The sequence below is a fragment of the Nyctereutes procyonoides genome, unplaced genomic scaffold, assembly GCF_905146905.1.
Source record: "Nyctereutes procyonoides isolate TBG_1078 unplaced genomic scaffold, NYPRO_anot_genome, whole genome shotgun sequence".
NCBI classification, from domain to species: Eukaryota; Metazoa; Chordata; class Mammalia; order Carnivora; family Canidae; genus Nyctereutes; species Nyctereutes procyonoides.
In genome coordinates, this window is record NW_026575134.1 from 12,961,957 (window position 1) to 12,985,114 (window position 23,158).

Sequence of the window (23,158 nt, forward strand, 5' to 3'; positions counted from 1 at the left end):
AAAAGAGTAAATCTTTCGATGCTAAATTTTCGTGAAGCTTTGAAATTTTGAACAAGAAAGATCAGCATACCCTGAGAACTGTTTTGGACTTGAAATAGAAGGATTCAACCACAAGAGTTCACTTAAGCCTGAAGATATGCTGTGCATAGTACAAGCAGTAAGATCAATTAAGCCTTGGTTAGAAAAGTACAGATTTTACCCTTATTATTTTTTTGTAATACTGAACTCTTAGGGCTTTTCTCCCTCCTTCCATGAAAAAAAAAAAGGGAGCAATTAACATCCTGTTTATAAAAAAAATCACTTAGTTACATGTAATTCTTGATATTTTATAAAACATTCTTCATGCATATTATCTCATTTGATCCATACCAGCCTGTGAAATGTGTAACACAGCGTTTTTCATCTTAGGACTCTTTCTCAGGTCATAGCATTGAGTAGAATAAACTTCAGGTGTTTTCGTTCCTAGTTGATTCTTCACATCATACTCTGCCTTTGAAAGTACTGCTTTTCTCTGAAACGTGTGGAATTGACTTTAATTAAAAGGTTCCTATTGATTTTATAAGTGTTCTAATAATCATGCATTACTTCATTTTACATAAAGATAGATTTAATATATTATAAAAAGAAAAAGTTTTATTTTATTCAAAGATTTTACTTATTTATTCATGAGAGACACAGAGAGAGAGAGAGGCAGAGACACAGGCAGAGGGAGCAGCAGGCTCCATGCAGGGAGCCGACGTGGGACTCGATCCCGGGTGTCCAGGATCACACCCTGGGCTGAAGGCGGCGCTAAACCGCTGAGCCACCCGGGCTGCCCAAGAAAAAGTTTTAATAGAGGGCAGCCTGGGTGGCTCAGCGGTTTGGCGCCTGCCTTCAGCCCAGGGTGTGATCTTAGAGATCCCGGATCGAGTCCCGTGTCCGGCTTCCGGCATGGAGCCTGCTTCTCCCTCTGCCTGCGTCTCTGCCTCTCTCTGTGTCTCATGAATAAATAAATAAAATCTTCAAAAAAATTTTTTTAGATTTTCAAACATTCACTTAATTATTAACGTCTTATATAAACTTGTTTTTAATACCCTTTGATAATTTTTAAAATTGAGAACTATAATTCTTTATATGTTTTTTTAAAGATTTATTTATTTATTTATGAGAGAGAGAGAGAGAGAGAGAGGCAGACACAGGCAGAGGGAGAAGCAGGCTCCATGCAGGGAGCCCGACCTGGGACTCGATCCTGGGTCTCCAGGATCGCGCCCTGGGCCAAAGGCAGGCGCCAAACCGCTCAGCCACCCAGGGATCCCTCCTTATATGTTTTTAATGGTAATTTTTATGTGTTTGATTTCAGATTTTTTCTTCATTATTTTATTATTTTTTCATTAGAAAATTTTAAAATTTTATATATTAATAGTTGTGAAATTTCTCTTGTGATTCATTTGGCTATTTTCCCCATAGTTGGAATAAAATATTCCATATTGTTTTTAAAAAAAAATTCTGTGATGTGTTTATAATACTGTGAGAAGATTTTATTCCTTTTTCATATTTGTTTAGTTATATTTTGGTTGTCATACAGTAAAATCTTATACACTTATTTATTTTAATGATTATTTATTTATTTATTTATTTGAGAGAGAGAGCAAGAACGGGGTGGATTGGGGATGTAGATAGGGTAGGACAGAGGGAGAGAGAGAATCCGAAGCATGCTCCAAGCTCAGCATAGAGTCTAATGTGGGGCTCAATCTCACAACGGTGAGATCATGACCTGAGCTGAAATGAAGGGCTGAAGGCTTAACCAACAGAGCCATCTAGGCACCTCTCTTATAAACTTTAAACCTATGTTACTGTATTCTTTATTTCTGAGTCATCGGTTCTACTTTTGTACAAATACACATTACTATTTTATAATTTTGGGATCCCTGGGTGGCGCAGCGGTTTGGCGCCTGCCTTTGGCCCAGGGCGCGATCCTGGAGACCCGGGATCGAATCCCACGTCGGGCTCCCGGTGCATGGAGCCTGCTTCTCTCTCTGCCTGTGTCTCTGCCTCTCTCTCTTTCTCTGTGTGACTATCATAAATAAATAAAAATTAAAAAAAAACTATTTTATAATTTTGCTTTATAATTTCATTATGTTTTCATTTATATTATACATTATCAAAATTAAACTATAATTGCACATAAACATTTTTTAAAAAAATAGTTTTCCAAAAGGTGTTTTTTGCCATCAGATTCAAGATATCTACTTAAATATGATTAAAATATGTCAACCAGAAAAATAAAACACTCTTTACATGTAGAATAAGGAAATGAAAACCAAAATTTGTGTGTAGTTGTCTTTGTTGGTGTTTTGTTAGAATTTTTAACTTATAATTTCTAACTTTATATGTTTTCTTTTTTTTTTTAAGATTTATTTATTTGCACATGCATGAGCAGGGGATGAGCAGAAGGAGAGGGAGTCAAGCAGTGTCCCTGCTCAGCCATGTTTTTACCCAGGACTCTGAGATCATGACCAGAGCAGAAACCAAGAGTTGGACAGCCAACTGACTGAGCCACCCAGGCAACCCAAATTTATTTAAAATTTAAAGAAACACCCTTAATGTTTCTTTAGTGAAAAAAAAATTTTTTTTAATGATCAAACAGGGTGCCTGCATGACTGAGTCTGTAGAGCATGGGGCTCTTGATCTCTAAGTTATGAGTTCAAGTTCCATGTTCAACGTAGAGCTTACTTAGAAAAAAACCCCCAACCAAACAAATGAATAGAAAGAGGGGGAGAGATAGTGTGTGTGTTTCTTTAAAACAATTTTCAAAACTACATTGGACTATCTTAGATTTGTTTCAAATAGCAAATAAGGATTCTGGTATAATATTACTAGTATTATTATCATTGTCATTATTGACTTGAGTACCTTCAATAAGTGGAAGCCCAGATCTCATTGCTGATTGCACAAATTAATTCTATCAGTACTGTAACCTTGCAGCATCCATGTTGTTTGGTGGTGTTTTATAGTTATTATTTGCATGGTAGTAGTTTAAATTTGTTACTTATTCTCTAGTAATTGTGTTTTTTTATAACCTAAAATATGGCAGCAAAGAAGATTGATATCCACAGTGAATTAAAATGAATCATTGTGGTAAGCCCTGATCTTAAAGTATGACTTAATCTTGATTTAAAGATAAAATATTTGTAGAATGACTGGGTATTATAGTATATGTTGGCAAATTAAATTTAAATAAAATATTTTTAAAATTTTGTAGAATGGATTTTAAAATGACGTTTTCCTTTTTAGATTATTATTCACCAGTTTGCTAGATAATCCTTCATATATCACTGCCTTGCTTTTGTAAAAGTCTGAAGTTTATAATCAGGGCTATGTAGAAAAAATAAAGGTAGAGTTTTTTAGTTAATAATTATGTGATTCTGAAAATGGCCTCAAGGAGTAAGGCCATAAATAACTAAAAATTAAATAATTAGCAAACTGGGAAATATTCATAGCAAATATGATATGTAAACATTGAATATTAATATATAATTAATATAAACAATATAAGAAAAAGATAAGGGAGTAAAAATTATTTAGAGATTCTCCAAAGGAAATACAGTTAGTATAAAATAGTTATTTAGCTTCATCATTTAAAAATTATAGCAAACCATGAATAAGAACATATTACTTCTGGCAGCACATAAAATATTCAAAACAGTGATTATATCCAGTGCCATTTATGGTAAAGTGACTCATAGGTTATTGGAGAAAATGTATAATGTGATATAGTCATTTTGAAAACTAGTTTGATAATTTGTATCAAAAAACTTAAAAGTGTGACTGACTCAGTAATTCTTTGATTATTTCCCAAGGGAATAACTCTAGATATTTAGAATATTTTGTATGTAAAGATAAAATAGTTATTTATGATCATTATTCCATTCTAGGTGAATGAATAATTTTTGATTCATTTATTTGATGAAATGTTGGGCAGCTATTAAAAATTGGTATTTATAAGGACTGTAATAGTATGGGTGAGTACTTTTAACATTAAATTAATAAGACATTGTAAATAAGCAATTACAAACAAAAACAGGAACAGAAGAACTTATGAGTAGATTAAAAAGGAGAATAAGACTTTAAAGGAATATAGTAGACCTTTATTTTCGATTTTAAGCACCACCAAGATTTTAAGTATTTTAGGAACATCTGAAGGTTGCTTGAAATTTCTCGGAGGCACATATCTGAATTGTGCTCTTTGCAAAGTTGGTGTGTAGGAGGGAGTCACTTTCATTGGTAAGTGACTATAGCCAGCTGCCCAGTTCCTTTATGTCAGTTTTTGCTTTTTCTGCTCTTTCTCAGATAAACATCCAGGAGGAGGATATAGTCTATTTTGGTGCTACTTGAGAATTTGAAGATTCATAAATTTCTCAGACATAATCATGTATTTTCCAGTGATCCAGTTGACTTTTGTGACCTCTATGTTGTGAGGTTATATAATTACCCCTCTTTTGAAATATTTTTTTTACTTCCTTCTTTCTTTCCTACCTTCCTTCCTTCCGTCCTTCCGCCCTTCCGTCCTTCCTTCCCTCCCCCCACTTCTTCCTTCCTTGAGAGAGAGAATTTATGAGCGGGGTAGGGGTGGTGGGGAGGAGCAGAGGAAAGGGAGAGAAGCTTAAGCAGACCCCATGTTGAGTGCAGAGGGGCTCAATCTCTCCACCCTGAGATCATGACCTGAGCTGAAATCAAGAATTGGATGCTTGAGGGGCACCTGGATGGCTCTGCAGTTGAGCATCTGCCTTTGGCTTAGGGCGCAATCCCGGAGTCCTGGGATCAAGTCCCGCATCAGGATCCTTGTATTGAGCCTGTTTCTCCCTTTGCCTGTGTCTCTGACTCTCTCTTTCTCTCTGTCTCTCATGAATAAATAAATAAAATCTTAAAAAAAAAAAAAAGAATCGGATGCTTGACTGATTGAGCCACCTAGGAACCCTGAAATGTTTTTCAATTTCTAAAAATTCCTTAATGAGCATATTTTTAAAAGGAAAAGACAAGACTTTTTTTTTTCTTTTTAAGATTTTATTAATGCATGAGAGAGAGGTAGAGACATAGGCCTAGGGAGAAGCAGGATCCTTGCAGGGAGACTGATGTGGGACCGAGTCCCCGGACCTGGATCACGACCTGAGCTGAAGCAGATGCTCACCACTGAGCCACCCAGGTGTCCCAAGACAAGACTTTTTCCAGTTACCAGTTAATAATTCTAGCATTAAACTTTTAATGGGCAGTATCTTTTTAACATGTGTAAGCTACAAATACTACCTATGAAGTTTAAGAATTAGAATATTATAAACCTGTTGTATCACCTATCTCTTCTAGCTTTTCTAAATGTTGTTAATGTTTGTATGTGTCCCTAAATAATATATTATTTAATTTTGCATGTCTTCATATAAATCACCTCTTGCTGTGTATATTCTTCTAAAACTTGCTCTTCTTCCGTAATACTATTTTACTAAGAGATATTGATATTGATGTTATACCTTTCATTTTTTATTTTTACTCCTGTGAAGTAGTATTTTGAATGAATGTTACATTTTATTCATCTCTTCTCCAATTGATGGTCATTTTGGTGGTTTTCATCTTTTTTTTTTTTTAAACAATGCTGTTGTGAACATTGTACATGTCTTCCAATATGCGTGTTTAAGAACTTCTCTGGATTATGTGCCTTGTAACTTTATATTTTGGTCATAGAGAAATTCGTATAAAATCGTATTAGATTATCCCAAATTGATTTTCAAAGTGGTTTTTAGTAAGTTATAATGTTTCTCTTTATACACACATGTATATACATATACATACATGTCAGCGTGCAGATATACATATGTATGTATATATTTATTACAGTTAACATAGTGATAAATGTCTTCCTACCCAAATATATTAAGATTTAGTTGTTAAAGTGTAATTAATGCTGACATATTTCAAAATTTGGCATTTTAGGACATTTTATGTATTTTAAAAGTTTTCCTTTTTTAATTTTTATTAAGCATAAAATAGGAGTTTTTAAATGCTGTCTTTGTTCCGCCCTGTCTTAATTTAATTCCCTGAACAGTTAATTTTGGTACAATTTTTACATCTTTATCCTTTCACTGAGCAAATTGGAATACTACAGAAGGAATACTATCTGTTCTTTGAATATAAAGTTATCTTCTCCCTGAGGTTTGTGGGATTGGCCTGGGGTGATCTAGTGAAAAGATTGAAGTCAGACCTGGATTTAAATTCTTCTTTGCTGCTTACTAGCCAGCTGAATTTGTTAATAATTTAATAATATTTCTAGTAAGGTTGTTTAGAATATTACAAATATTGGATGCATACATTAAAATAATAAAAAGACATTTTGTATCCAGTTTAATGCCCTCCACATGTTAGGTGTCCAAAAATTATATTACTGGAATCATCATCATCTGTCTGTCCTTGGCTTCAGCCCCTAGATGTGTTTCATAAAGAGCAGATGTGAAAAGACTTAAAACACTAATAGCAATTGTATGGAACAGTTAAACAGGAGGGGAGAATTTAGTGCAATCCTTCCATTCTCCTGGCTGAGTGGGTGGGAGGTGATGGTACTTTGTTTTTTTTATTGTTTTTTTACTCTCCTCTTTCTACATTTAACCTGTCTTTTTTTTTTTTAGATTTTATTTATTTATTCATGAGAGACACAGAGAGAGGCAGAGACATATGCAGAGGGAGAAACAGGCTCCATGCAGAGAGCCCATGTGGGACTCCATCCTGGGACCCCAGGATCATGCCCTGAGCCAAAGGCAGATGCTCAACCACTGAGCCACTCAGGCTTCCCTACTCTTTTATTGAAAAGCTAATTTGTGGAGTAATCAGTAAGGAAAATAATAGGGCTCTTTCCCCCTCCCAGCCATAGGATTTTTGTATTCCAAATATAGTATGTATTTTGGTTATTTTTTTTAAAGTGAATAGCTGTATTTTTTTAAGTGAGTATACAGTGTGGATAAGCAGGGGATGGAGCAGTGGGAGAGGGAGTTGATTAGATAATGTGATGGGGCCATTGTTTACCTTAAAAAAAGTATTGGAATTAATCATTTATATTCCTCTCACCTCTGCTAGATGGTAGACTTTGTGAAAGCATAAACAGTATTTACTTTTTATTCCCACAACACTAGCATAATACATTTTATCTTTATCTTTCAGTGGTTGCAACTTTGTGCTTTGTTTTCCTTAGACAATGCTACTTAGGATGAGAATTTAGGTCTGATTCTTTTCTGTGGTTGTCTGTGACTTTGATACTCAATAAATGGTTTGAATGAGTGATTTGAATTGTCTTCAGAGTGACAGATCAGCATTTGTAAGAATACAGCAACTTTTGGTTTTGTTTATCTCTAGAAATTTATAACTGGAGGGAAACTTAAGGTTTATATACTGTAGTTTTTCATTTTTCAAATAAAGTAACTGATATCAAAGATGGCAAGATTTATATTAAAAAACATAAATGGCAGAAATAGAATCCAGGTATCTTTACTCATGACGTCTTTTCTCTTTTTTTTCTTAATTGTGATATTTTTCCTTCTTAGATTACCAAAAAAAAAAAAAAAACACGTTGATAGCCTGCTTGAGAAGAAAATAATACTTATTTTCTATCATGTGCATGTCTGTAGTTTGATTCTATATTGTCTAGTAAATGTTTTAGGGTAAACAAAGCATTTCCTCATTGACCATTACCATGGCTGGGGTCAAATATAATTTTCAAAAAAATTCTCTGAAAAAATAAAATTTAAAATAAAAAAATCAGTTTAAAAACTTTTTTGTGGGTTATAATCCACCCTACATTTACATAATAGATGGATGTATAAATAACTTAGGCATTCATTAACTTGTTTTGATTCTAATGATAGTTTTAAGAGTTATAAGCATGACTTACATGTTGTTGGCATTTTACAACTGAAAAAATTGGGGCTTGTTGAGGCTATATCTTATGACTGATCAACCAGTGATCAGTTAATTATGAGGCAGAATCGCAAGCCCATATGATTTAAAGGGTTTTGAAACTTTTTCCACTGTGGTAGGCCAAGGTCCCTGTAGATACACACATTTAACAAAAATGCTTGTGGTTGATATGCGATTAGCAATAACCACTGTTGAGCTGCCCTCTGTTTCCTTTTGTCATTTTATATAGCGCTATATATGGTGTGTTCATTCAGTAGATATTGGAGTGGTTAGTTAGCATTATAGTAGGTAACTTGCTGTGACTTTTCTTAAGTAAAAAATGATAACATGGGAGGCGGGGCAAGATGGTGAAAGAGTAGGGTCCCCAAGTCATCTGTCCCCACCAATTTACCTAGATAACTTTCAAATCATCCTGAAAATCTACGAATTTGGTCTGAGATTTAAAGAGAGAACAGCTGGAATGCTACAGTGAGAAGAGTTTGCGCTTCTATCAAGTACAACTTGTTTTTGGCCACTCTGCACTGAGCAAAATGACTAGAAGGAAAAACTCACCTCAAAAGAAAGAATCAGAAACAGTCCTCTCTCCCAGTTACAAAATTTGGATTACAATTCAATGTCAGAAAGCCAATTCAGAAACACAATTAAAAAGCTACTGGTGGCTCTAGAAAAAAGCATAAAGGATTCAAGAGACTTCATGACTGCAGAATTTAGATCTAATCAGGCCGAAATTAAAAATCAATTAAATGAGATGCAATCCAAACTGGAGGTCCTAATGACGAGGGTTGAGGTAGAAAAATGATAACATTTAAGTGCTAGGAATATGTTTTAATAAGACTTAAAAATCAGTTCCAATGAAGAGAATATAGTGAAAAAAGAGATTTGATATTCTTGAGTAAGTGGAAAACAAACTAATCTATGTAAAGCAATTATGTTTTTTCAGAAATAATTTATCTTGTTAAAATAGAAAATAGAGTTTTAGAACTGTGAATAAGCTGCTTAATCTTGAAATCTTGACCTTTAGTTTTAGCATTTTAGTTATCTTAGATATGTCTAAGGTAAGTCAGAAAATAAAAACATAAAAAAATAACTTTCTCAAATTCTAACTATGCACAGTTATTATTAACATCTTTGTAGAGATCTTTTCATGCTTCTTACTCTGTATGATTCTGTAAATAGAATATGTTAATTCTATAACTAGTTAATTATTATGTAAATTTTTTTATCCAGTGATATGAAAATCCAATGTAAGTTACTATTAGGCTACGTAATCATATAAACTGGCAGTATGAAAAGTGCTAGCATCCTAAATTATTTTTATGACTTATTATTCAAATGGTGGACACTTGTTTCAAATACAGAATAACTTTTAAAACTGTCTTGCAGCTTGAGAAATTTATAAGATTATCAAGATATTTCTTTACATTAAAATAAATTTGACACTATTTTTTATGTAATCGTTGACATTACTTGGGATTTACTATAATAATAATTTCTATTCTTGCTTTATCATCTCAATCTTCTTTAGAATATTCTGCTTCAGGGATCCCTGGGTGGCGCAGCGGTTTGGCGCCTCCCTATGGCCCAGTGCACGATCCTGGAGACCCGGGATCGAATCCCACATCGGGCTCCTGGTGCATGGAGCCTGCTTCTCCCTCTGCTTGTGTCTCTGCCTCTCTCTCTCTGTGACTATCATAAATAAATAAAAATTAAAAAAAAAAGAATATTTTGCTTCAGAGTAAAGTTGTTTATTAAATAGAAAATGGGTAACTGTAGTTTTTAAAATACAGATTTTGAAAGGGAATAAATAGTGTTCAACAGCAAATCTATAGTATTTTGAAGAAGGTAAGACATGATATTTCAGTACCTTGATATATATTCAATAGTGAAATACTTAAATGTGTTTTTTTTTTAATAGATTATCTTTCTCAAGGAATAGATCTTTCTGGAATAGAAGTAATAGAAAATGACCTACTTTTTATTGCAAGAGCTCGACTTGAAGTGGAAAATCAAGCTAAGCGTCTACTGGAACAAGGGGTAGAGACTCAGGTAATAAAAGTAATAATACTTTTTTAACGTGACAAATATAAGACACACCTGCCTTTAACTTTGAGGTTAAAAGCTAATATATGCCCTCATCACTGAGGAACTATGCTTACAGTTGAATTGGAAAGTAGATATGATTATAAAGTAAGTACAGGGAAAAGTTCATTTAATATGTATTTATCTAATTTAAAAAATAGATTCTAAGATTTTGGTATGTAACGTACATAACATGAGATATAGTTTATGTGATGTGTCTGTGTAGATAGACAGTACCTGTTGAGTATGCTTATTTTGTCTGAGGCACTCTTACTTATTTAAGCCTTTCAACAACCTAGTGAGGTCAGTATTATTATTTTTTCTGCTTTACAAATGAAGAAACTGAGAATTATATCTGTCAAAGGTCACATAGCTCTCACCTGGTATAGTTTGGTTTTAGACACTAAGTACTTAAACCCAGAACCTTGCGCCATTAATAATCACTGTGCCATAATTAAAAAAAAATTATTTTGACTTGAGATTTCTCCTAAGGTGTCCTGATGCTTAATGTTCTGAAGTGGAAGAAACCCAAAGGCATTGATGTAGTTGAATCAGCAAATTCGATGTAAATCTGTTATTCTGCATTACTGTTGTACCCAGATATTTTCTTCATTTGTATTGGACCTAAATACAATTATTAGTGTCTATTTTTTATTCAGGTCTTTTCAACCAAGAATTGCATTTTGGGCATTTGTATTGGATAAAAATAATTTTACAAATATTCTATTCTTTAAGTAGTCTCTAAATCAGGAAGGTAACTATTTGACTTCTGATTCTTCATTGTTAAAGTTTAAAAAGCAATACTGAATGTCACTGTTTTAAGTAGCCTTTGAAATTGGTTATTATATACATAATGAAAAGCGAACAAATGATGTGTGCATACAGAATGAAATGCCACATACACACATGCATATAGAGCAGAATACCACAGTGTGAACACATCTGTGAAATCAAGACCCAGGTCAAGAAATGGAAAACTCCCAGCACTCCCGGATTCCCTTTATTCCCTCTCACAGTCACTGCTGTCCTTTCCCTGAAGGTAACTCGAATCCCAACTTATAATACTGAAGATGAACTCTACAGTTCTTCTAACTTTAGGTCTCATTATGAAGATAAACCCCTTATTACTGTTAAAAAAAAAAATAAGATACCTGCCTACTTCAAATTAGAGAAGATACATGATAGCCTGGGTGGCTCAGCGGTTTAGCACCTGCCTTCGGCCCAGGGTGTGATCCTGGAGTCCTGGATTGATTCCCACATCGGGCTCCCTGCAAAAGCCTGCTTCCCCTCTGCCTGTGTCTCTGCCTCTCTCTCTCTCCCCTTCTGTCTCTCATGAACAAATAAATAAAATATTAAAAAAAATTAGAGAAGATACCTTCTCAAAGAAATATTCAAGGAATTCCAAGTCAACTTTGAATTAAAATGAATATTTCTTTCTTTTTTTAATTTTTATTTATTATTTATGATAGTCACAGAGAGAGAGAGAGAGAGAGAGAGAGAGAGAGAGAGGGGCAGAGGTAGAAGCAGGCTCCATGCACCGGGAGCCCGACGTGGGATTCGATCCCGGGTCTCCAGGATCGCGCCCTGGGCCAAAGGCAGGCGCCAAACTGCTGCGCCACCCAGGGATCCCAAGATGAATATTTCTATAGAAAATTGATATCAGCCCAGCTCATTTCGTTGTGAGAGGTAGCAGTTGCATTTCAGAAAGTGAAGGATCACAAGTCTTTTGTATTCATCTAATATCTATATTATCACTACCTCAGAGATGTCAAACCTCATCTATATATACTATTTAAAATTTATCCTGTGAAGGATTTATTGCTATGTATGTTTGTATATGTATGCTTATATCTTTAATTTATGTACTTCTTAGTATTTTATTATGTTTCAGAGTCATGGGACTGAAACCAAAAATGGTAGAAAAGAGACATTACTAAAATTTGTTGAACTAAAATATCATTTTTCAGTACGGTTGGGTGATTTTAGCATGTTGCAAAGGAATGGATACTTTTAATAGCTTATTTTTTTTACTGTATTTTTATATATATTTAAATTGGGAAAATATTTTCTAGGATAATTGTTCCCAATTAAACTCAATTTTAGATATGTTATTGTTTTGGGTACTTTTTAACAGTTGTCAAATTTGACTTTTCTTCAGTTTTTAAATCATTTTAAAATTATTTTTTTATAATAAATTTATTTTTTATTGGTATTCAATTTACCAACATACAGAATAACACCCAGTGCTCATCCTGTCAAGTGCCCCCCTCAGTGCCCGTAACCCATTCACCCCTACCCCCCGCCCTCCTCCCCTTCTACCACCCCTAGTTCGTTTCCCAGAGTTAGGAGTCTTTATGTTCTGTCTCCCTTTCTGATATTTCCCACACATTTCTTCTCCCTTCCTTTATATTCCCTTTCACTATTATTTATAGTCCCCAAATGAATGAGAACATATAATGTTTGTCCTTCTCTGATTGACTTAATACCCACCATTTGCTTCAACGTGGATGGAACTGGAGGGTACTATGCTGAGTGAAGTAAGTTATTTTAAAATTAAAAGAGAACTGATAAGCTTGTAAGAAATTAATATCCTTTAATATTAATAGTGTTGTTATATATTCAGATTATGTATAATCAAAAGATTAGTAAAGTAGATAAGTTGTTAGTTAGCTAATGGCTGATGTCTGATCAGTGAGATTAAGTTAGATAACGAAGAAAAAAATATAAAAATATTGTGTGTCTACATGGGTAGATGCGGAATGGTCTATATAGATCTGAGAAGAACGAGTACTGGGGAGCTATAATTTTGTATGTCTCAGTGTTGTTTGAAGGAGGATAGATTCTGCTTACTAGATGGGAATCTTATCTCTCTGTTAGGCTATACAGATTATATTAGCATAGTTTGTTGTTAGTCAATCTTATCCAACTCATTTGTCTCATTTAGATTCTGTAAGTATAAAGTAACCAACCTGAGTATAATTGGGCTTCCTACATTAATTTTCCTAAAGAAAGAAAATGTACCGATCTGCCAATATTAACTTTCTTGTTCATTTTACAAGTTTTACAATGTGTAAATTGATATTTGTGTTCATAATATTTATTTCTGAATTTAGTCCTGTGTGTGTCTCTCTCTCAGACCTGAGTCTTCTGATTTATTTTCATAGTGTTAGGTTTCTGGCCTTGCAGAACTGAGAAGAATAAACCTTCATCGATAGTGAGCTATTGTGAGAATGCTTCTTGGCAAGCAGGGTGTCTTAGTGGAAGGAGTCTGTTTTGGAGACTCCTTTCCTCTTAGAAAGTAACAAGACAGAAGTGTCATCCAGATGTGTCACCAGCAGTTCAGGAATTAAGAAAGAAACTAACCTTTATCGAATACATGTTCTTGGCCAGGATTTGTGGTTAGTCACTTTACATTTGTTATCTCAGTAGCAGTAACAGATATGTGAATAAGATACAATTATCCACTTTTTATGGTTAAGGAAACAATGCCCTGGAAAGGTTAAGAAATTAGCTGAAGATTACACAGCTAGCAAGCGGTAGAGTCATGGTCTAGAAATGCCTGCTTTCCACCTTTCTTAAGTAAGACCAAGGCATTTATTCTAATTTTGTTAAATAATTGCATTTTAAATTATTTGACAGTCTGCAAAGCAATTTATGTTGAAAAAGGAACTTTTATAGCATAAAAATTTCTTTGGGAAGTCTCCATATGATGACTAATCTCAACCCGTTCTTCAGTATTCTTATGTTTCTGCGGCCAACTTTTTTTCCCCCTATTCTCTGAAGTTAGTATTTCAGACTTTCTCTACTTTCCATCAGCCTCCCCCACTCCACCCTTGTCCCACACTTCAGTTCACCCTGAGCAGAAGATGCCCTTACTTTCTACTTCGCATTAGCACCACTTGTACCCCCTGTGCTCTGGGTCCCAATTTCTTAGGAACCTTATCTCATTGTAGTTCTAGCTCTCCTTTCTGTTTTGATCCTTTCTCTCTCTCTCTCTCTCTTTTTTTTTTTTTAAGATTTTATTTATTCATGAGAGACACACAGAGAGAGACAGAGACAGAGACACAGGCAGAGGGAGAAGCAGGCTCCATGCAGGAAGCCCGATGTGGGACTCGATCCCAGGTCTCCAGGATCATGACCTGGGCTGAAGGCAGTGCTAAACCGCTGAGCTACCCGGGCTGCCCTGATCCTTTCTCTTGTGCTCTTTTTCTTCTCATCAGCATTTAAACATGTGCATTTGATGCCAGTTTCCCCTGTGTTCTCTGCTTTTCAGGCTCACAAGCTTGCTTTTAGTTTCTCACGTGCCTGCTTTCCTTCCTTCTTTAGGGCTTTCATGTTCCTTTGATGCCTGGAATACTCCTTCCAATTTCCATTAAACAGATGCTACAACTTGTACCTATTTTATTCTCAAGTCATACTTTCCCATTTATCAGACATCATTGATGTAGCTAAACATGTTATTAATATTTATTGTAAATATAGACCAAAAGAATGATAGCATTTTAATTTGAAGTACTATTACTTCATGAAATATTGCATACTAAATAGTTCATAGGCTCATAACAGGAACAGAGATTTTCAATAAATAACTTTTGAAAAATTATGTATCATCAGTTGCATTTGATAATAAAATTCTGACATTAATTTGGCTTCTCAAAAATGTTAGGAGGTACCTAGTTGGCTCAGTCAGTTAAGTGTTTGCCTTCGGCTCAGGCCATGATCTCAGGGTTCTGGGATGGAGCCTTGCATCTGGCTCCCTGTGTAGCTGGGAGCTGGCTTCTCCCTTCCCCTCTGCTGTCCACCCTCAGTACCCCTGCTTGTATTCTGGGTCTCTCTCTCTCTCTGTCTGTCAAATAAGTAAATAACATCTTTTTTAAAATGTTAGTGATTTTTTTCAAAGATTGATTGATTGATTGATGAGAGAGGGAGAGAGAGAGAGAAAGAGAGAAAGAGAGAGAGGGGTGGAGACACAGGCAGAGGGAGAAGCAAGCTCCTTGCAGGAAGCCTGATGTGGGACTCGATCCTGGATCCTGGGATCTTGTCCTGAGCCAAAGGCAGAAGCTCAACCGCTGAGCCACCCAGGCATCCCATGTTTTTGTTTTTGTTTTTTTGTTTTTTGTTTTTTGAGTGTGTAGTTGATTGCCATAATTTTCGGTGTCAGTTAATTGTAAAACTTAATTTTTTGATTATTTATTTATTTATTCATGACAGACACATGCACACACACAGAGGCAGAGACACAGGCAGACGGAGAAGCAGGCTCCCTGCAGGGAGCTGGATGCAGGATTCAATCCCGGGACCCCAGATCACGCCCTGGGCTGAAGGCGGTGCTAAACCGCCGAGCCACCTGGGCTGTCTGTGTAAAACTTAATTTTATTAAAAGAAAGTTAGTGCATTTTCTTTTCTTGGCATTCTTTTACTAAAAGTAAAACTTTAGTAAATATAATTTCTTTTTGATCATTACTGTTTTTTCCTAATTAATTGCTTAAATGTGCTGTTTTCATTTGTAGGTTTTAAATAGCTTTGTAGTATCACAAAGTCTCTAGTGTTTCAAAATTTATTTTGAAGTTGTAAACCAAATTACTACTTAGATACTGAGGAACTGTTGTTTCTTCCTACATAGAAAATAGAGAAGTAAACTAACACAAAGGCTGTATTATTTCTATATGGAAAAGATTCATAGTGGTATCACTAGTATCACTACCATTTTCTTTACTAAAATTTTGGAAGGATTGATGACTTGGAGTGCATCTTTTGGTGAAGCATACTGTATCACCATAATAGAAAAAAACATTCTTTTCCAGCTGGGCGTGCATGCTAAAAATTGTATTTTCATGGTTTTCAAACAATATGAATAGTCAGAAGACTTAAAGATCATGTATTATGGTAACATAAGGACAACTTTCGCAGTTAAAGGAAATTGATTTGGGGCATTTCAGTGCTGTGATGGTTTTGTTTACCGCAAGTAGTTTTTGGGTTACTATGGTAGATGCCCAACGCATGAAGAAAATACCTTCTTTTGGAAATGGCAAATTCAGTACTTTTTTATTAAGTCTATACAATTGGAGATTTCTTTCTTCTAGCAAAGAGAGATCAAATTTAAACTATTTTAGGTTAAACCCAAATAAAATAACTTTATTGGGGAAAAAAATTCACTTGGCTGTCTTTGTCACAGACATGGGACTAGAGATATGGCTTCTATCCATAGCTCTTCCGTGACTCCTATTTCTCTCTCTCTCTCCCTTTCGTACTGATCCACAGAATCTTTCACTGACAGAGCCAGACAAAGAGAGAACCTTATAATATTTTCAGGATTGCAACAGATTCATTACCTCGAGCTCTAACTAGCTTTCAAAAATAGGTGACAGAGATTCTGATCTGGACGAGTTCCTGCATCACCATAGATACCAGGCCTCCACAGTGAAATGATGACATTTTAATTAGAATGATGGCTTTAACTTGTGAATTATAAGCTTTCTCAGTAAACAAGTGCAGGACTTTCTGGAGGTTCCAGGATGGGGGAAGATGATGTACTCATTTGTCTTTAAAAGTCATCAGGAAGAGGGTCTTTGTGATCTATTCTTTGAGAGCTCAGGACTCAGCTATGATCTCCCTCATGGTAATTGTTGCCAGTGCTAGGAAGTGAATATCCATGAACCTGTCTTTTCTCGAAGGCAGAAAACCTCCTTGGTCAAGCAAGCCCAGGGTTCTGGTGCTTATTAGTTGACAGCTAAAAGTATTGTGACAGTGTGATCTAGACAGAGTCCTTTTAAGAGATGACATTATAGAATTGAAAGTCAATACATAAATGTCTACATAGCACACAATAAGTGATTAGGATATCATGAACCCCTTTTTACTTTTATAGTTAAAAATTCTCAGTTCCTTCTAGCATAGAGAGGGTACCAATTTAAATGCATTCTGTAGAAGATCTATGGAAGTTAAGCATTTACTTAGCTTCAAAAACACTTCCTGGCAGAGTTGAACAATCAAAAAACGAGTCCTTATGTAGCTAAGTATGGCAGTTCAGCATGCAACACTTCTTTTGTGATCTCTTTCTTTTCTGTTGGCCCAACAAACACTAATAAGAGACTCCGTCAGTAGATCTGTCAAGCTGGATATCTGCTTTGAAAGGTCTAGCTTTTCTGTCTTTAGATGCTGCAAGTTTTCCTGGCTGGTCTCGTCAATTCTAGAACAGATCTCATCATTTGAGTCTATAGAAACTCTTTTTGTATGTTTGGTCCCAACTTACTTTGTGTTTCTTGGTTTTTGTTTTTGTTTTGTTTTTGTTTTCCCATTTACTAAGCATAGAGTTTCAATAATTTTTCAACTCTTGTTGAAGTATTTTTTGTTTTGCTTATTTTAAAAATGGAAGTAATTGACCTATAATACCCTCTTAGTTTCAGGAGTATATCCTCTTAGTTTCAGGTGTACATCATAGTGGTTAGATATTTTTAAATGTGAAATGATCACTAAGTCTAGGTACTGTCACCATACTAAGTTATTACAATGTTATTGACTGTATTTCTTCTGCTCTACATTACATCCTCATAACCTAATTATTTAATAACTGGTAGTTAGTACTTCTTAATCTCCTTCATCTATTTTGCCTGCCCCCTCAGTCCCTGTCTCATCTGGTAACCAGCAGTTTGTTTCCTGCATTTGTGAGTCTGTTTTGTTTTGTTTTTTAGGTTCCACATTGAAGTAAAATTATATGGTATTTGTTTTTCTGTGTCTGACATTTCTCTAAACTTAATACCCTCAAGATCCATTCATGTTGTCATAAATGGCAAGATTTCATTTTTTTTTTATTATTATTTTTTTGAGGAAGTTCCATGCCCAACTTGGGGCTTGAATTCATGATCTCAAAACCAAGAATTAGGTGCTCTACTGACTGAGCCAGCCAGGCACCCCAAGGTTTCATTCTTTTTTATGGTTATTCCTTAGTATACAATTCCTTAGTATACATACACCCTCCCCTCTTTATCCATTCATCTATCAGTGGACACTTAAGTTGTTTCCATAGCTTAGCTATAGCTTAGCTACTGTAAGTGCTGCAATAAACATAGGGGTACATACATCTTTTTGAATTAGTGTTCTCATTTTCTTTTGGTAAATACCCAGTAGTGAAATTGCTGGATCATATGGTAATTCTCTTTAACTTTTTTAGTTTTCCTGAAGCATTTTTTTTTTTGACACAGAATGAACAATTTCAGGAGGAGCAGGTGATACAGATGAAGAGGATTAGAATTACAAATTTCCACATTTAAAACAAATGTCTTGGGGATGTAATATACAGCATGGTGACTATAGTTAATAACACTGTCCTGCTGAGAAAGTAGACCTTAAAGGTGCTTATCACAGGAAAAAACAAAATTCTGTTACTATGGTAACGATGTTACCTAGACTTCATGGTGATCATTTTGCAATATACACAAATATCAAATCATTATGTTGTACACCTGGAACGAATATATGGCATGACAATTACACTTCAATTTAAACACAAACAATTTGAAAGGATGATTATAGTAAGAGCTCTTCAAGTTACACAAAGCTATAGGTTTCATTTATTTCCTTTACCAAATTCAGTGGATGATTTGCCATCCCCTCCACCAAGTATTTGTCTGTTTGTTCCTATGATTGTTAACTTTCCTTGGATTTAGTTGAGATCTGGCATGGCTACATTTACATTGAGTTAAATAAGCTTTATGACATGTAGATAATTTTAAAAGTTAACTCTTCTATAGTTAATATATTGTGATAGGTTATCAATAATAGTAATATTCTTAATTTGCACTGAACGATTGTTTTAGAACTTAAAAAAATATTTTAAACTGATCTTTAAATTTTTTCCCTGAAGTTTAGTCTTACTTATTTAGCTTGTTCTTGCTATTTTACCTTAAATTTGAATGGAATTTAATTTGAACTCTTATTTAAACACTCTGAATCAAGGGATGGTACTGTCGATTGTTTTCATATGGCCCAGGTACTAAGAATCGTTTTTACATTTTTAAGTGGTTAAAAAAAAAAAAAGAGCATACATATCTGTCCTGGAAAGCCTAAAATACTTACTTTTGGGCCCTTTGAAGAAAAAGTATGCTGAGCCCTGCTTTAAATAGTTGTATTTTCTTCACGGTATATACTTTGATATTTTTTCTTCTTTCCTTCCTTCTCTCCACAACCCTTTCTCTTTTGTAGCATTTCAGTGATCATATGGTATTGCTCTGTATTTTTGTTTCATGCCAAATGTAAAGTATTAGTGTTATTTTTATTTATGATACAGTCATGCTGTTTTCTTACTCTTTGATACATTCTCTTGTTGTGAACAATCTACATTAACATTGATTACTTTGTTTTTAAATTTAATTTTATTTCTATCTTCTAACATAGATGCACTCTAATTCAGGCTAATTAACTGCCTGCTTTCAGCCTTAGGGTCTTTTGGCATTATAACTTTCCATAGTTTTCCAGTTCACTGAGTGGCATTTCATTTTCATACTGCCCTGTGAATAATTTTTTTAATAACTGACTAAATTTTCATTGTATTTCATACAGAATCTACCACTGTTCTTTGTCTGAAATTTGCATGATTATTTTGTTTCTCAAAAACTCAGAACTTTTTATGTGGGCAACTCTTCTTTAAATGATTTTACTTAATTTAAACAGTCTTAAAAATAATTTAAAAAATAGTCTAATGCTGGCTTTTTATTATAGTAGTAAATAATAACATTTTTATTTTGTAATTCAGAAGAAAAGACCCAGGTAACCACTTTGGATCACTAAAGATTAGTTTGCATTTTCTATAGTTTTATATAGTCAAAGTTGTACAGTGTGCTTTCTCATGTCTGTTCTTTACCGTAATTATTTTGAGATCAATCCAAGTCATATGCTTTGGTAGTTTGATCCTTTTTTTTTTTTTTTTAAGAGAATTTTTTTTAAGCTTTTATTTATTTATGATAGTCACACAGGTAGAGAGAGAGAGACAGAGACACAGGCAGAGGGAGAAGCAGGCTCCATGCACCAGGAGCCCGACGTGGGATTTGATCCTTTTTTATTGCTGATTAGTATTCTATTTGAATTACATATATCTGTTCACTAATTGACAGTCATTTGGGTTATTTCCTATTTTAGGCTACATAAATAAGGCTGCCATGGGTCAGGTATAAGTCTTTGTGTCAGTATAGGTTATCATTTCTCTTAGGTAAGTATCAAATGCGAAGAATGGTTGGATTTTTGCAAAGAATGATATGTTTACTTTTTAGAGACTAACAGTTTTCCAGAGTGGTGCTATCATTTTACAGTCTCACATTAGTAGATCAGAGTTCCTCCAGGTCCTTACCAAAATTCAATGTTGGCAGCCTTTTAAAATTTTAGACATTTTAATGGGTGGGGGTATTAGATTATCATTGTAGTTTTAATTTGCCTTTCCCCAATAGCTGATGTGACTAGCTTTTCAAATGCTTAATACAAAGGGTCTTTGCTCAGTATTTAAGGAATTTTTCTTCTTCTTACTGATATGTAAGAATTCTTAATGTATCCTGGATACAGATCTTTTGTCACATATGTGTATTGTAAATATTTTCTCCCATTCTAAGGCTTGCCTTTTTTCTTTTAGCATTGTCATTGAGGTATAATTTAAGATACCATAACATTCATGCATTTAAGCATATAGTTTGATGAATTTCAGTAAATTTATACAATTGTGCAGCCATCTCACAACCCACATTTTTAGAAAACTGTTATCCCCACAAAACCATTCCCTTGTGTCTCTTTGCAGTCAGTTCCTCCTCCCACTGCCAAACCCAAGCAATCCCTGATCTGCTATCCATGTTTATAGATTTGACTTTTTCTAAAATTTCACATAAATGGAACCATGCGGGCAGACTGGGTGGCTCAGTGGTTTAGCACTTGCCTTCAGCCCAGGATGTGATCCCAGAGACCCAGGATTGAGTCCCGCGTCAGGCTTCCTGCATGGAGCCTGCTTCTCCCTCTGTCTGTATCTCTGCCTCTCTCTCTCTCTCTCTGTGTGTCTCTCATGAATAAATAAGTAAAATCTTAAAAAAAAAATGGAACCATGCAACGTGTAGTCTTAGACATCTACTTTCTTTCAGTACAGTGTTTTATTAATTAATTAATTAATTTATTTATTTATTTATTTATGAGAGACACACAGAGAGAGGCAGAGACACAGGCAGAGGGAGAAGCAGGCTTCATGCAGAGAGCCCTATGCGGGACTCGATCCTGGGACTCCAGGGTCCCGCCCTGGGCCAAAGGCAGGCACTCAACCACTGAGCTGCCCTGGTGTCCCCGGTATTTCATTTAGATTCATCCTTTTTGTTGCATGAATGAGTGGCCTACGTATTGCTTAGTAATATTCCATTCTGTGGATATAGTCACTGTTAATGTATCTGTAGACTGATAGACATTAGATTAGTTATAGGTTTTATTTTTATTTTTTAATATTTAAATTCAGTTTGCCAACATACAGTATAACATGCAAGGCTGCCCATCACCCAGTTACCCTATTCCCCCCACCTCTCCTTCTGCAACCCTTATTTGTTTCCCAGAGTTAGGAGTCTCTCATAGTTTGTCTTCCTCTCTAATTTTTCCCCACTCAGTTTCCCTCTTTTCTCTCACAGTCCCTTTCATTATTTCTTGTATTCCACATATGAGTGAAACCATATGATAATTATCTTTCTTCAATTGGCTTATTTCACTCAGCATAATACTCACTAGTTCCATCCATATCGAAGTAAATGGTAGATATTCATCCTTTCTGATGGCTGAGTAATACCATTGTGTGTGTGTGTGTGTGTGTGCGCGCGTACGTGTGTGTGTTTATGTATATACCATATCTTCTTTATCCATTCATTGTTGAAGGACGTAGTGGCTCCTTCCACAGTTTGGCTATTGTGCTATGAACATTGCTGATATGAACATTGGGGTGCAGGTGTCCTGTCGTTTCACTACACCTAGTTACAGGTTTTAGCTAGTAAGAATAATGCTGCTCAGGCACTTGGTGGCTCAGTCTGTTAAACGCCTGACTCGATTTCAGCTCAGGTCTTGATCTCAGAATCATAAGTTCAGGCCATGCATTTAAAAAGAAAAGAAAGGGTCAGGGGGATGGGGTGACTGGGTGATGGGCACTGAGGGGGGCACTTGACAGGATGAGCACTGGGTGTTATGCTATATGTTGGAAAATCGAACTCCAATAAAGAAATATATAATAAATAAATAAATAAACAAACAAACAAACAAGAAAGAAAGAAAGAAAGAAAGAATAATGCTGCCATTTTTCCCATTTGATATTGTCATTTTGAAGAACAAAATTTTTTAGTTTCGATAGACCAGTTTATCTGTAGTTTGTTTGCATATTATATAGGAAATTTCTATCTACCCTGAAGTTGCAAAGCTTTCTTCCTATGTTTTTTTTTTCTTCCTATGTTTTTTGAGAAGTTTTTAAGTTTATCTTTTAAGTTTAATTTTTATGTATGTGTAAGGTTTATTTTTTTCCAGAGAGATGTGCAGTTTTTTTAGCACCTTTTGTTAAAAAAGATTTTTTCTTTTCATTTATTTTATTTATTTATCTATCTATCTATCTTATCTCTTTGTTATTTATTTTTCATTGGAGTTCAATTTGCCAACATATAACATAACACCCAGTGCTCAACATCAAGTGCCCCCTTATTTTTTTCTTTCATTGAATTACCTCATTGTGAATTTGCAGGTATTTTGGTACATTGAGAATATTTAATTCCCTGTCAGTCTTTCTCCTAATGGTTTTAACATCTATTAATGATTTTTGTCTAAATCATTTTATATTTTTCATTGGAGATTGTGGAAGTAATTTCTATTTTTGTTATTTCTCTGTATTTATTAGCTGTGATTGATATGTAAAGAAGAACTTTCACTCATCAACTAAGGATATTTGGTTACCCTGAACTACAATTCGTCTTTAAACTGATCAGTAACTATTTAAATTTTGCACTTTTATTATCAATTTATGAAGCAATGAGGTGCTATGATGACCAACTCCAGTGTTAGCAAATGTGGCATGATTTTGTTCTCTTTTGTTTTTCCTTCATTCTTTAAAAACTGTTAGGGACTTGTGTATTTTTACATATTGTGGTACTGGGTGAGACTG

The 23,158-nt window shown here is 34.7% G+C and overlaps 1 protein-coding gene across 1 annotated transcript in view; it reads left to right on the forward strand.

Moving 5' to 3' along the window:
* The window catches only part of COG5 (component of oligomeric golgi complex 5), a 282,416-nt gene that overhangs the window by 119,280 nt on the left and 139,978 nt on the right, over positions 1-23,158 (forward strand). Inside the window, exon 7 of the mRNA XM_055300749.1 lies at positions 9,848-9,978. Within this exon, the coding sequence (XP_055156724.1) occupies positions 9,848-9,978 (131 nt within the window). The remainder of the gene's footprint in view (positions 1-9,847; positions 9,979-23,158) is intronic.